The following is a 15668-nucleotide window of genomic DNA, read 5'->3' on the forward strand; positions in this document are numbered from 1 at the left end:
AACTCCGCAATCCTGAGGAAGGGCACAAGGGTGTAATAGAGGCGGGATCCCGACTAGATAATACTCTAGTTGCAGAGGAAGCTCTCCGCTCCAGAGAAGTGTGTAGCTATCAGCTACAGCCAGCATCAGAGAAGTCTGCGCACCTGCCTCACGCCGGGAGTGCCCGCACACACCACGCCGGGGGTCAAGCGACCCCCCCCATACAGAGGAGGGGTTGTGCTGCTTATAAGTATACCCGGTGTAAAGGAAAGTGCTCTCACTAGAAGAATGTCCTAGGTTGAGAGAGTCTCAGCTAGGAGGAGGGATCCCAGTTAGGGGCATGTCACAACTTGGGAGTATTTGGGTTAAGAAAGATGTTTCTATAAGTTTGGGAGAGTATACAATTAGGAAACTCCTGTTGCGCAGATAATCCAACTGAGGGTATGTAATCTCCTAAATAGAATGTCTACCCCCTCAGGAGAGGACCATTCTGACAGGGAGGAATGCCCTAGTTGGCAAGTCCTCCATTAGTGGAGAATTCTGATCAAGAATTCTGGCTGGGAGGGTATGTCTGGCTGGGACCTGTATCCCAATAAAAAAGATCATTCTGATTGGGGAGTTTCTCATGTGAGGAGATGCTGACTCCAGTTAGCATGGAGTGCCCCAATTGGGAGATATGCTCTCCCTAGTTACCCCAAGGTCTGCCAGATGCAAACTTCCTGCACACAAGGCAAACCTTTCCTGCAGACTAAGTAGCCTACATTGGACAACAAACAAAGTGCTACCAGAACTATCTTGGGCCAATCCTGTCTCTCTCATCTCTGGGACTTTTCTCAGAAAGGAAGCAAGAGTAAAAGTGCAATCTTGGAGCTGGAGAGATGCTCAGCAGTTCAGAGCACTGGCTGCTCTTGCAAAGGATCTGGGTTCAATTTTCAGCACCCACATGGTGGCTAACAACCATCCATAACTCCAGTTCCAGGGGATCCAGTACCCTCTTCTGACCCCTGAGAGCATTTCACTTCTCAGGTGCACTTACATACATGCAGGCAATACACTCATACACATAAAATAAAAATAATAAAGGAAAACGTATATGATGGAAAGAGAGAACCAACTCCTGCAAGTTATCCTCTGACCTCCACCTCTATATGCATGTAATCAATCAATCAAAAAATAATAATAATAATAATAATAATAAAATCATTTTTAAAAGTGCAACCTTATTTTGTGTTTGTTTGTTTGTTTTGAGACAGGGTCTCCCCTTAGCCCCAACTGGCCTGGAAATTGCTCTGTAGACCAGGCTGGCCTCGAACTCACAGAGATTCCCTGCCTCTGCCTCCTGAGTGCAGCACCATGCCTGGCTAAACGTGCAGTCTTATTGACAAAAACTAAGGAAGTGGGGGCTGGAAAAATGGTTCAGTGGTTAAAAGCACTGGCTGCTCTTGCAGATGACCTGGATTCAGTTCCCAGAACCCACATGGTGGCTAACAACCATGCATAACTCCAGTTCCAGGGGATCCAGTACCCTCTTCTGACCCCTGAGGGCATTTCACATCTCAGGTGCACTTACATACATGCAGGCAATAAGCTCATACACATAAAATAAAAATTAATTAAGGCCAGGCGTGGTGGCACACACCTTTAATCCCAGCACTTGGGAGGCAGAGGCAGGTAGATCTCTTCGAGTTCAAGGCCAGCCTGGTCTACATAGTGAGTTCCAGGACAACTGGGGCTACAGGGAGACCCTGTCTCAAAAAGACCAAAAAAAAATTTAATTAATTAAAAATGAATACATAAAAACTAAGGAAATTTTGAGTCTTGACAACCAGTCTGGGCTCAGTATCACAAAGAGACAGACTTTGGAAAATGCTGTGCTATGTCTGCCACTGTGGTTACTATGTGATCTGCCACATAGAGACGAGTTGCCATCCTAGGTTTCTTTTTCTTTTTTTTTTTTTTTCCTTTTGTCTTTTTGAGACAGGGTCTCCCTGTAGCACCAGCTAGCTTGGAACTCACTATGTAGACCAGGCTAACCTTGAACTCACAGAGATCCACCTGCCTCTGCCTTCCAAGTGCTGGGATTAAAGGTATGCACCACCATGTCAGGCCTCATTCCAGGTTTCTTTAAGAGGGGTGAACTGTACAGTCAAAGCCTAAGGCAACTTGTGATGGGCTGGCAACCTGAGCCTTTCTAGAAGGCATGGAAAGTAGTCAGTGCAGTGCTCAGCAGCCCATGGTTCAACTGGAACATTTTTCCCCAACACACCCCTCCATCTCAGCTCCTGAGTTTCCTTTCTCTTGTGTGAAACCTCTTATTTCAGGTATCTGCATAATTTCCTTCTTTCCCATCCTTGTACCTGATATGAAACAGGAAGAGAAGCCTTCCTTTCCTCCTTCTCACCCCTCACCTGATACCCTTGATGCATTTTGCTCCACAGCTCTGCATATCATCTGACTCCCTTATACCCAAATGTTGCATATTATGGATGGCCACTGTTTTGTGTGTCCTAGTGCCTAAAACAGCACTCTCTGGCATACAGAGAATTAAAAAAAAAAAAAAAGACTATTAAGTGAAGAAGTTGAAACATGGAGAGGAAACACCCCCCCCCTTTTTTTTTGGCTTTTTGAGACAGGGTCTCCCTGTAGCCCCAGCTGTCCTGGAACTCACTATGTAGACCAGGCTGGCCTCAAACTCGCAAAGATCCGCCTGCCTCTGCCTCCCAAATGCTGGGATTAAAGGCGTGCACCACCTCACCCAGCGGAGAGGAACCCTTTTACCAGGCAAATATGATGTGAACTAACATGTCAGAAGGCTACAGGCAGCTCTTCCATGTCCAGTTTGCAACCAGCTGCACCTACGCTACAACTGAATGACCACTAGCCATCTACCTGGCAGCTGTTGCTCCTGGCAGGTGAAGTGAACTCACATTCAAATCAGTTCTGAGGGACAGGTCCATTTCCCATTCCCATTTTATAAGTGTGTGAACCAATGTAAGGAAATTTAGTTTATGCAGCCAAAGACTGAGGTGAGACTTCAACCCAAACTTTCCTTTCAGCTGTGGGGCTGCACTACTTCCAGCAGGTATTTATATATTCCACCCGTGGCCTCCTTTCTGCCTTTCTCTACAACTCACCTGTCCCATAGAGTTAAATGTTAGGTATGTGGCTGACTGGTGATAGATCATATTGCAAGGTATGTATGCAAAAAATATCACCCACTTCTCTGGCCTCCTGACACCGGGATGTAGGTCTAGTTGACTGAGTGAGGTGAAAACTAAACAGCCACCTAGGATAAGGGTGGAAACCCCAGCTTGTGGTTAATGGTGTGCACAGCCAGGAATCTGCACTCTAGTGCAATCTGTTCCCTAAGAGTCTGTGAGCTAGTTGGCTACACAGCCAAGGTGGCCACTACATCTAGCAAAGCGGCTTCTCCCACATCAGTGATGAAATTTGACTAACTCAACAGTGACCACTTCCAGTGAGAATATTGTACATGAAGGACAACAGGCCAATGCTTATTCCCAAGGTTCTCCTGGAGATGAAGGTGCCTGTGGGGTACCTCTCTGAAAACTGTCCCACAGAACTCTTGACTTTCTATCTTGCTCCAGGGACCTAGATTGTAGTCCCATAGTTTCAAGGCTGTTTCCCCAGTAGGGGTAGGTAGGAAGAGGCACAATGCTCAGTGTTGAGAGTGATCCCAGACCCAAGAGTAGAGGAGGGTCTACTGAGAGCAGCACCTGGCAAGGTAGCTTCCCACAAATCTCTTTGATGGCTGGGCATCAAATGCACCACGTAGAACAGTTGCAGTGCTGGCCATCAACGCATAGTGTGGTAACAAATGGAACAGGAGTGTGTAAGGATCGTCCTTAAGCAGATAAGGGGAAAATTTAAAAATAAGTAAAAGGATACAGGAGACAGGCCAGCACAGCTGGATCCAGGCTGCACACTCAAGGAGTGGAGAGGACCTTGGGGGTGGACAGATAAGAGGGCAGGGAATAAGCTTGAAGTAGAGCTTTCAGCAGGATAGGGCAAGAGCTGGGTTAAGGCAGAAACTGGGGGGTTGGGGGAGTGGCTGAAGGCTGGGGTCCTATGAGAGGAGAGTAGGTCAAGGGGGAGCCCCAAAGAGTATGTGGCAGAAATGGGATCAGGGGAGGAACTCTTGGAGGGCAGGCCATGTGAGAGCAGAGAGGTCAAGGAAAGAACTTGAGAGGGTGTATCCTTCAGGAGTGAAGTCTAGGGCAGAGCTCTAACTTTGAGGTTAGGCTGCAGAGCAGGAAGGCCAGTCACTGCCCAGCTCTACAAATAAAGCGCTTTATTTATACAGTCTCTCCAGGTCCCAGATCCCTGTTGCCCCACCGCAGCCTGGAAAGAAGTGGGCAGACTCCAGGGGAGCCAGAAGAGGCTGATCCACAAGGGGTGGTCTGGGTAGCTGCAGGTCCTGAGTGGATGGGCCGGGCAGAGAGCAAAGGCACGAGACCCTGGGCACCCCATCCCAGGGCAGAGGCCAGACCCACCAAAGAAGGCGGCACAGGGTTAACTCTCCAGGGTCAGCTCCCAGGGGTCAGGCCAGGGTCTGTACTGGCACCACAGCTCTGCTCATAGGATGGTGGAGCCTCTGTGGGGAGAAAGCAGGATCTACAAGGGGTTCAAAGGTGTCATTCCCTCACCCACGTTCTTGTCATTTCCACTCACCATAGGGGTAGCCCCATGAACTGTACTCTGGAGGGAGGATCAAGGTGCTGCTAGTGGGTACTGGGCCCCCAGAACCCTCCGCAAAGTAGGGGACAGTGGCACCTGTAGAGATGCACAAGGGAGGGTGCAGGGAATGCTGGGCAGGACTCCCATCCTGAGTACAGGACTCAGCAGTGGTGCCAGACATAGAACCCGAGGAGGCAGACGGTGGCTGCTGCTGAGAGTGGCTCTTGGTAGAGAGGGAGACTGGGTCTGAGAAGTGAAGGCCACTTGCCACTGCCTCGGCCTCTTCTTCCTGGGGTGGTGCAGAGGGCACCACTGAGGACAAGGCCCCAGGAGAAGATCCCAGACCTGGACAGGGGCTCAGTGGGGTTTGGTTCACAGCAATATTGCCAACAAAGAGTGGAAGGGTAACAGTAGCTTCAGGTGCCTTCATGGAGACCTGGAAAGAATGCAAGTGTTGAGAAACCAGAGCCAGAGACACCTAGTGTGAGGCCACCCAGCCCTGGGCAACACCAAACCTGTAGGTAATAGTCAATGTGAATGAGGCTGCAGCCAGGCAGAGCTGACTGGGGCAGGGCAGGCACCAGGATCTGTTCTAGCCACTGAGCACGCCTCCAGGCCTTGACACCTGCACCCTCTACTTCTGCGATGGTACGCACATCATAAATCCAGCGCTTGGCCTTATAGGATACCTTCTGAGGAAAGATGAAACCATGGACTTGGGCAGGCCAATAACCTACCCCTTCTGTCCCATGGGAAAGGGGCAGGCTTAGGGAGCCAGAGAGGTCTGACCTGCAGCAGGCTGGCCACCACAGGGCTGGTGTCCTTGCCTGACTGGTTTTCGATGTCAGCCTGCAACCGCAGCACCTGCCCCACCACGTAGCCACGGAGGTCAGTGCTAACAGTGAGGACCACACTGCCCGTCTTCACCAGCTTGTAGGAGAACTTCTTGGTAGCAGAGGCCACATTGGGTTGCTTGAAGTAGAAGTGAAGGGGAGCTTAGCAAGTGAGCACAGATTACATTCCTGTGGCATGGGGACAGGCCCTCAGCCTGCCCTAGACACCAGAAGTCAGCTTAGGACAGAGCCTGGCTGCTTCACCTCAACTGGGCACAGGACACTGAGGCCCTAGAAGGCTGGAAGTCACAGAGGAGGACCCCGCTCCATTCTCACCTCAATGTCTGGGATGCTGTTCAGATTCAGGGGGCTCAGGATGTAGAACACAAGGCTACATTTGTGATCCTTGGAAAAACGTGGAGTGTCGATGGTGGCCTTCACCTGGTAAACAATCTTCCCAAAACGTCCCTCGAAAGATGTAGGTGCTGTGGCTGGGGAGAGAACAGGGATTGACTGGTACCCAGCACCTCCTACCTGTGGGTCCCACCATCCCAGGGCTGCTATACCCATAAGCTATGCACTCACCAGGAAGCAAGAACTGAAAGGGGAAGTTGTGTTCTCCAGCTGGCAGACTCCCTACAGGGACAAGAAAGAGGTGGTAGTAGGCCTGAGGTGACTCACAGTGGTCACAGTGCTAGGCCAGCAGCAACAGGCACTGCAGCCCACCAGTCCATACTGCTAGTCTCCAGCATTATAGAAGCGTAGCCATAGTGGGAGCTAAAGGCCACAGACAAAAGCTTGGTTTAAGCAAGAGTATGTGGTTGGAGATGTAGTTGGTAGAGTGTTTGTCTAGCATGCATAAAGCCCTGGGTTAGATCCCCAGGATCACATAAACTAGGTATGGTGCCACATGCCTAGGAAGTGGAAGCAAGAGAATTAGAAGTTTAAGGTCATTCTCAGGTTACCTAGCAAGTTTGAGGCCAGCCTAAGGTACACAAGACCCTGATTGAAAAAATAAGTAAACAAAAATTTAAAAATATTAAGGCTGGAGAGATGGCTCAGCAGTTATGAGTACTGGCTGCTCTTGCAGAGGACCTAAGTTCAATTCCCAGCACCACGTGGTGGATAACAACCCTCTGTAACTCCGGTTTGAGGGGATCTGACACCTTCTTTTGACCTCCATAGGCATTGCAGGACATGGGTGTATTTACCTACATGCAAGCAATGCACTCATACACATAAAATAAAAAATAATAATTAGCCAGGTGTGGTAGTGCACTCCTTTAATCTCAACACTTGGGAGGCAGAGGCAGGTGGATCTCTGTGAGTTCAAGGCCAGCCTGATCTACATAGCGAGATCTAGGCGAGCGGGAGCCATAGAGAGACCCTGTCTCAAAAAGCTCATAAACACCAATAATAATAATAATAAATTTTTTTAAAAAGGGGGGGCTGGAGAGACGGCTCAGTGGTTAAGAACACTGGCTGCTCTTGCAGAAGACCTGAGTTCGTATCCCAGCACCAACATGACAGCTAACAACTGTCCATAACTCCAGTCCCAGAGAATCCAACAGTCTCTTCTGTCCTCTGAGGGCATTGCATGATATAGGTGCACTTACCTACATGCAGGCAATACAGGCATACACATAAAGTAAAAATAGTAAATAAAATACTAAAAATAAATAAATACATACATAACAATTTAAGGCTGGGTGTGGTGGTTCACACCTTTAGCCCTAGCACTCAGGAGGCAGAGGGAGACAGATCTCTGTGAGTTCAAGGCCAGCCTGGTCTACATAGTGAGTTCCAGGACAGCTGGGGCTACAGGAGACCCTGTCTCAAAAAGACCAAAATAAATAAATAATTAAAAATAAATAAAAATAAAACAGGACAGCTAGGGGTAGAAAATAGGAATAAAACAGCCACACCAAGGGTCAGAGCCCACCTAGACCCAATACCAGGGAGTGGGATAGGGTGGAACAGTTGTGGGGATGGGAATAGACAGACCCCATTCTAGACAAGGGTTGCTCCTGCCATCACTGCTGGCTTCCACACTCACCCTTGTCAGCCAGTGACAGGGAGCTGTTGAAGTAGCTCTCCTCCACCACCCATGCTCCATCGTTGGCCTTGTTGGAGACCCCACAAGACCCCGTGCAGGTCACCCGGATAGCTGTAAGGGAAAAGGTAGCATAAGCCCCAAGTAGCCAATAGCCTTGGGCTTGTCCTTGTCCCAGCACAAGAATTCATGTAAGGCTGGAAGTACCCATAGGCCAAGCAGCCCCACTAGCAGAGGGACCAGGGAAGGCTGTCGGAGCCGCTAATCATTGAGCTGCAGCAGCCTTGTTTACTGAGTTTGTGTCATGCAAACCAGTACTTAACCTGCCCATTCAGGAGGAAGAAGTTTTCTGGAGAGCCTCACAATACCTGACCTTGAGGCATTAGTGGTAAACAAAAGGATCCAAGAAGCCTTTGATCTGACCGCTCCCTGACCCTCAGATACAGGTGGGGAAATACAGCAATTGTAACTAATTGAGTTCTTCTGTATAAAAAGACAGAACTGAAATAAATCGTGGCTGGCAGTATTTACCATGAGCCCTCCCAAGAAGCGTCTTTTCTGTCTCCTTTCTTTCTTTCAATCCTCACTCCCCCTTTCAGGTACTGTCCGTTTTGGCCGGCTGGCACTGGCAAGTGGTGCCTGGAACAGGGACCTGAAAAGTAGGGGAAAAAGTGAAGGACACCACTGGAGAAGTTAAGTGAGTGCACTCGGTACAATTGGGGAGCGGTGAGTATTTATCTTGGGAGAAGATGGGGCAAGCAAACAGTCGCTCAGTTTTTGTAAGATATATACCTTGGGCCCTAGGAGTAATGGCTGAGACTAAAGAGGAGAATCTGATAAGCTATGGCTGGGATAAAAGTGAAACCAAAACTTCTGCTCCACCAGAGCCAGATCCACCCTATTATGAGGACCCCCGTCTGAGTCTAGAAGAGGGATCTCTTGACCCTGAGGATGAGTCTGCCCTAGGAGAGGAGACGGTTGAGTATGATCAGGAGAAGTGTCCTGATCACTGGGAAATTAAGCAATTAAGGACAGAGTTAGATGCTGTAAAGAAGGAACTGTTAAAGAACAAGGAGAAAAGAATTAGGACCACCCCAAGCCACCGAAGGCTGTTGCGCCTCCCATGAATGCCATGGCTCAGAAGCCTTCAGCAGGAATCTGGTACCTGCTTAGAACCATGCAATCTCCGCTACAACAGGCCATTGGAGCTGCGGTAGACAGAGGAGAGTCAGTGCATTGATTTCAAGTCTTCCCAGTTTCTGAGCAAGTTGATCAGCAGGGCAACAGGGTGAGGTCTCATGCACCTGTGCCTTTTAAGCAGCTTAAGGAACTTAGATATCCAACCACCCAGAGGTTACTCATACCTGCCTCACCTTTCGCTCCCCACATCATGGGTCAGGCACCCTGTTGGTCACTCAGAGAACTGGAGCTATAAACTCCTCCCAGACCTGACAGGGTCATAGCGGTGGAAGATTACTCAGACTCTTAACATCTTTGTGATAAAGCCACCAAGCAGGAGGAACACAGATATCCAACCACCCAGAGGTTACTCATACCTGCCTCACCTTTCGCTCCCTACATCATGGGTCAGGCACCCTGTTGGTCACTCAGAGAACTGGAGCTATAAACCCTTGGCTCATTCTCAACCCAAGTGGCTCTCCACATACACACCCTCTCCCCTGATTACTACCAGACCCTGTCCCCACTCTTGAGGTGGTCCTGGATTCCTGCTGTAGCACTCTTTGCCCCTTGGAAGTGCCAGCAATTGGCCTCAGCCTCCATGCTGGCCCAGCCCTCATCACTCTGCCCTCCATCCAGTTCTGGAATCCACACTCCTTCTGCCATGCACTCTGAAGCCAGTCCACCACTGGCCTATTCTGACTCTGGAATCTGAATACTCCACAGGCACTGCACCCACATAGTACAGTACCATACATGCGGGCAAAACACTCATACACATAAAATAAAAATAAATAAATCAAAAAACAAAAAAAACGGGCTGAGAGATCTGTTGGGAGGATGGAGGTGCTATGGAAGGACACATCCCCCTAAAGATGCTGGATCCCACCTAGGATACAAGAATATAAGCAGTAGTGTAGACGTCACAGCCTGGCCCAGATGCTTTCCTTGTGCTGTCAGAGCACCCCCCAGTCAATGGCACAGAGCTGTCCACATTCTTTATTTTCAATGTATCAGTAATAACAAACTGGCTACTTTAGCTGTTCAGTGTATGGGTGGTTTGTTACTTGAATGACCTTTATGTAGCAGTAGATAACTGGAACAGATATGGAACAGATACCCAGCCTCACTAGAAGTAAGGGAAAACCCAGATGACTTACATGTTAACTCATCACAATGGTAAATATTAAGTATTTTGATTAGTGTTGGGAAGGAGATGGACAACCTGACACTCCTCATATTTCTAAATGTAGGCTGACAAAGGGCCAACTTGCACCTTTATATGCCAGGACACCCATCAGCTGTCCTCAAATCCCACAATATTTTATCAGAAGTTTCTCATAGCACTTCAATCAAGTACCTAGCCTGGACTCCCCACAATTCAGGTAAAGGAGCATGAATCCACTAGACTCCAGAAAAACAAGCAACATCTAAGACAGGGGGGTTCAGGTTCTGTGATCTTCCCAATACCAAGTATTTTCTCACACATCTGAGCAGCCTCTAGCCACTATAAAAGGTGAACATGTCCTATGCCACTCGCTCTCATTAGAGGTGATGGAGGCAAAACACTTGCAAACAGTATGCCTGCTGTTTCCCTGATAAAACCTGAGGCTCCTTCTTTGCCTCCATAGTATCAGGAGTCAAGTGAGAATTCCTTAAAGAACCCCTGTTCACTGGCCAAGCACTGTACAAGTAGCCTGGTATCTGCCTTCTCAAATCACTGAATCAGGCAAGACCAGAGAATATGGTTCTGCTTAAGAAAGGAAGGTCTTGGGCTGGGCATGGTGGCACACGCCTTTAATCCCAGCACTCGGGAGGCAGAGGCAGGCAGATCTCTGTGAGTTCAAGGCCAGCCTGGTCTACATAGTGAGTTCCAGGACAGCTGGGGCTAAAAGACAAAAAAAAAAAAAGAAAGGAAGGAAGGTCATTGCGAGTATACTGAGAAGTCTCCCTGCTGCTGAAAAGGTACTGGACACAGCTCCCTTTCTTTTCCAGCCCTGCAGATGCTTGTGATGGCAAAAATGGGCAGGTTGGGGGCAATCATCTAATCAGAGATCCCAATTTCCTTCATTTTCTGGCTTTTAAATTTTCAGTTGCTTTTCAATAATGTCCCTACATTCCATTCCTATTCCTCCTCCCCCAAGCAAAGGTGTCTGTGCTAGGAGGTAACCCATAGTGATCCCACCAGCACATATCTTGCCCCATGGCCATGGGACTAGGGTACATTCTATCAAGACCTCCACGACAGAGCACCAAATGGCCCCCTGTAGAACAATACTCCAAGGTGCCATCCAGGTATAAAAAACACTTCCCAACAGTGTTCAGAGCTATAATAAAAGACCAAACTGGCCAGTGTCCACCAAACTGGCAGGTGTTCACTACTGGAGACTGGGGACTGAGCTGATTCTCTAAAGAAAATCATGGTATGTGCTATGTCCCATAGAGACTTCTGGAACTTTCTCCTCCCATGGGTACTCCTACCTGCCCAGCAGCTCCTCTTGTGCACCATGATGATAAAGACGTCTCTATTCATTTCTCTCTTGGTCCTTGAACCTGACCCACTCCCAGTAGCTCCCATAAAAAGGGAGGGGACAGCATTTCCCACAAAATCTGTGCTTGTCCACCTTCCAATTGTACAATGATTGCAAGAAGAGTGACTATCTATTAGGGTGCTATGAAGACATAGCTGGTCCATGCAAAATGGGGAGACCTAAGAGTGGTAGTACTTACTTGTAAGCTCAACACTCAGAAGCCTAAAGCAGGAGGATCTCAAGTTTGAGGCCAGTCTGGGCTACATAGCAAGACGCTGTGTTTAAAGGAAAAAAAAAAAAGAAAGGAAAAAAAGGAGGGGGCTTGGAATATAGCTCAGTGGTAGAGTACCTGTCTAGCATGTATGAGGCTCTAAGTTCAAGTCCCAGCATCTTAAAGAAAAAGAAAGAAAGAGATAAGAAAAACAAGTACAGAGACTCCATCTGACTCCCAGTGGGGGCACAGTAAGTCATAAGAGAAAAACATAGTAGGCTCTGCCACTCCCCCCAGGATCTAAAAAACTGATCATTCCTCAGCTATGTGCCACATCACCTCTGAGGTAGCTAGTATCCTCATGGCTAAATGCTGACCAGCACTGTCAATCATCAAACAAGTAGTCAATGAACAAGACTTGGAACCCCAGGGCAATCATCTTGAGGAGTACAGGGGCCTCTCTCCACTGGGTCTAGCAGAAATTCAACAGATGTCCATGGTTTTTACATTTCTTTTTTTTTTTTTTGGTCTTTTTGAGACAGGGTCTCCCTGAAGGCCCAGCTGTCCTGGAACTCACTATGTAGACCAGACTGGCCTTGAACTCACAGAGATCCGCCTGCCTCTGCTGAGTGTTGGGATTAAAGGCATGCGCCACGACGCCCGGCTGGTTTTTACATTTCTATCCCAGGCCAGGACAGAATCTCCAGAATGGCCCTTAGACACACATACAACCTCAACCACCAGAAAACTGAATAATCCACCCTCCAGTCTCAGCCCATGGTCCCTAGGAACTTTTACAATAGGGACCATCAGCTGGGGGGCTCTCTTGGCCTCTGTAGGTTAACTGTCCATTTACTCGCTACCTGCCAGAAGAAAGCCAGGAGATTTAGCTCATGTGTCATTGTGGTCAGTGAAAGAAAGGAAAAACTGGGTTGCTACCTCTAAAAAGGGCCTTTCTGGGGGCTGGAGAGATGGCTCAGCGGTTAAGAACACTGGTTGTTCTTGCAGAAAACCCGGATTCAAATCCCAGCACCCACATGGCAGCTAACAACTGTCCGTAACTCCAGTTCCAGGGGATCGGACAGCCTCTTCTGTCCTCTGAGGGCATTGCATGACACGGGTGCACTTACCTACATGCAGGCATAACACTCATACATATAAAATTAATAAAATATAAAAAATAAAAATAAAAAGGGCCTGTCTTCTCTGTGCCACCCCTTCTCAGCCCACAAGCCCGTAGCCTGCATCATTCTCTCCCCTCAGCCAACTTGGGATCTTCCTCTCACCTCTCATACCTTCCTTGGGTCCAGAAGGAGCTGACCTGTTGGTTGCTGTAGCTCCTACAATAGCGAAAACTGTCCCCACCCAAACCCCAACATCAAGTGAGGATACAGCAAAGGAAGGTAATTCCATCATCATCAGGAGCCTCAACAAGGTGAGAGGCACCTATAACCCAGCTTCCTCCTAGACCTAGGCAAGAACATCAGATCCAGGGTCAGAGCTTCAGCAGGGTCTGGGATAGCTGAGAGGAGGAGGATGACTATCTTCAGCAGACACCAAAGGTGTGTGCTGCCAATAATGCAGTGATCAGGTCCAAGGAAAGTGGGCAATTGTAGTTTTGGCCAGGCAGCTCTCACAACAGGCAAAAGTGGAGGAGTACCTAGAAGGGACACCCTTAGAGCCTTGCATTCAGTGCCAGAGGTCAGACAGAGGCCACTACACTGCCCACCTGTCCCTGAGAGCTCATCCATCAAGTCCAAAACAGGGTCTTATTCATTGGAGGCAGCCATACCCAGCACAGAGGAGGCTGCATCTCTGAGTGTCCTATCAGTGGCAAGGCAGCAACATGATCCCCAGCCTCAGAGTCCCAGATGTCTGCATCAGCAGGGGGCTCAGCTCAGATCCCAGAAGCCCTAGGGTTAGGGCAGGAGGAATAAGTTGGCCCCCCTGCCGGCAAAAGCAAGCTTTAAGTAGAAGGCACAAAGTAGGTGCCCTGTGTACCCTGCTGGAGATCCGCACACTAATTGAAGAGGGAGGTCCTGCATGAGGAGCCTGGAGGAAGTGACCCAGTGCGCACTAGGTTCCAGGTGAGGGCCCAGCAGGTGAGAAGCTTAGAGGACCTTGGACACTTGGTCAAAGGCCTGTATGTGTTCATGGCCAGGGTCGCCTGGGCACAGTGAACAAGCGCTCAGGCCCTCACCCGGAATCTGGCGACTCCTGGGCGGAGAGGACAGTATGGGACAGATGCGGAAGGACTGGGCCACCGAGCTGCCTGCCCCGCCCTGGCCTCCGCCGGCCTCCCACCACAGCCGGTCTGCGGCGCCTGCAGGCCCGTCGCAACCCAGGACCCTTGGGAGACTGCGACCCCGGCCCGGAGCCCACTGGCCGCTCGGTCTCCCGGAGCCCGGCCCCACTGCAGGTACGGATCCGGACGCCCCCTCCCCCGAGGGGACCCGGTGCCCACCTCGGAAGGGCAGTGGCGCTCCTAGGCGCACGCGCACTGCCCCGGCCAGCGGCTCCCCGGGACTGTAGACCACGCGGCCCTGGCTCAAGCGGATCTCGAAGAGCTGCACTCGCCCCATACCGCGGCCTCCCGCGCCGCGCACGGAAGCCTACTGGGGCGGCAGTTCCGAGGCCCGCCCCCGACGGAGGACACGCCTGGACCGCAGGACCCGCCCCGGCCAGGGCGCCCAGTCGGTGCCCCCGAGACCCGCCCTCCACCCGAGCCCCGCCTTCTGGTACCGGTCCCAGAACTGAGGACACGCCCACGGCCTGAGACACGCCCCCGGGATCCGCCCCAGACACGCCCCTTTCTCCCTGCTCTCCTGCCCCTGACTTGTGCCCGCCCGGAGCGTCCACTTCTGTGGACAGCACCCCAGGTCTAAGGACCGGCCCGGGCAGCCCTGCCTACCGCTGGGTGGGCGACTGAGCTGCGTTCGGAGCCCTTCCTGCGACCCAGGACTCTGCAGCCCAAAGATGAGGCCGGCTCACCTGTCCGCCGGGCGGGGCAGCCTGCTCCCCCAGCCTTAGGAAAGCACTTGCCCCAGGCGCGGGCACCGGCTTCTTGCTACGCTCAGCCTAACCGGTGCCCTCGTCTTCCCTTGCGCCCACTCTCGGACTCCGACATCCTGTTTCCCTTCAGACTAGGATGTGAAGAGGGATGCTCAGCGCTCTGGCGGTGCTGGTCCCCAGCCTTGCCCTGCGGCCCCGGTGCCCCGTGCAGGAGCCCTGCGCTTTCTGGACTGTGCCTAGAGGCCCAGAAGATCTGTGCTGAGCCATGAGGCCTGGGGCAGTCAGCACTGAGAGCTGGGACAGGAGACCCCTGCAGGGTTTGGGAAGCCGGGAGGCTGCGGAAATGATGCAGAAGAGCGTGAGGAACAGATTCTCTCTGAGATTTTTTATTTTTTTATTTTTATTATTTTATCTTTTTGAGACGGTCTCCCTGTAGTCCCAGCTGATCTAAACTCACTATGTAGACCAGGCTGGCCTTGAACTCACAGTGATCCGCCTGCCTCTGCCTCCGGAGTGCTGGGATTAGAGGCGTGAGCCACCACGCCCGGCTGAGATTTTAATTTTTTTATTTTATTTTTATTTATTTATTATTTATTTATTTGTTTGTTTATTTTTTGGTCTTTTTGAGACAAGGTCTCCCTGTAGCCGCAGCTGGACTGGATTCGGTAATGGAGACCAGGCTGGCTTTGAACTCACAGAGATTCGACTGCCTCTGCTTCCCGAGTGCTGGAATTAAAGGCGTGTGCCACCACACCGGCTTGAGATATCTTTTTTTTTTTTTTTTTTAACAAAAATCCATACTTGGCTTGGAACTTGTCGAGTACACTATACTGGCTGCATAATGAATTCCAGGGATTTGCCTATTTCCACCTCCCCAACACTGGGACTGCAAGCCTGTGTCACCACATACAATTTTTGTTGTTGTTGTAGTTGCTGATTTTGTTTTTTGTTTTTGTTTTCTTAACCTGGATTTATGGAACTGAACTTAATCTTTCTGCTTTCAAGGAAAATACTTTACTGACTGAGCCATTTCCTCAACCCTTCACAAAGACTCTTAATAGACAAGGCAGTTTTGAAAGAAAAAACAAAACAAAGCATCATATTTTCTGGTTTCAAATTGTGTTGTTGCATGACACAGGTGCACTTACCTCCATGCAGGTAATACACACATA

The 15668-nt window shown here is 50.0% G+C and overlaps 1 protein-coding gene across 3 annotated transcripts; it reads right to left on the minus strand.

The window, feature by feature from the left end:
• Nucleotides 1-4274: 4274 nt before the first annotated feature.
• Nucleotides 4275-14161, minus strand: Arrdc1 (arrestin domain containing 1). 3 transcript variants are annotated; one of them, XM_029562564.1, is made up of 8 exons: nucleotides 13949-14161; nucleotides 7567-7677; nucleotides 6096-6146; nucleotides 5847-6001; nucleotides 5467-5649; nucleotides 5193-5366; nucleotides 4672-5113; nucleotides 4275-4594 (listed from the first exon to the last, which is right to left on the minus strand). In XM_029562564.1, the coding sequence occupies exons 1-8, from the start codon at nucleotides 14064-14066 to the stop codon at nucleotides 4527-4529; spliced, it is 1302 nt and encodes a 433-aa protein (XP_029418424.1). In that variant the 5' UTR covers nucleotides 14067-14161; the 3' UTR covers nucleotides 4275-4526. The 3 variants fall into 3 exon arrangements, with proteins under 3 accessions (XP_029418424.1, XP_029418425.1, XP_008829398.1); XM_029562565.1 differs by having other exon boundaries at nucleotides 4672-4966; nucleotides 5193-5369; XM_008831176.3 differs by having other exon boundaries at nucleotides 5193-5369; nucleotides 13949-14158.
• Between the last annotated feature and the right edge of the window lie 1507 nt (nucleotides 14162-15668).

The sequence above is a fragment of the Nannospalax galili genome, unplaced genomic scaffold (assembly GCF_000622305.1).
Source record: "Nannospalax galili isolate Female #2095 unplaced genomic scaffold, S.galili_v1.0 scaffold35, whole genome shotgun sequence".
In the NCBI taxonomy this organism is placed as follows: Eukaryota; Metazoa; Chordata; class Mammalia; order Rodentia; family Spalacidae; genus Nannospalax; species Nannospalax galili.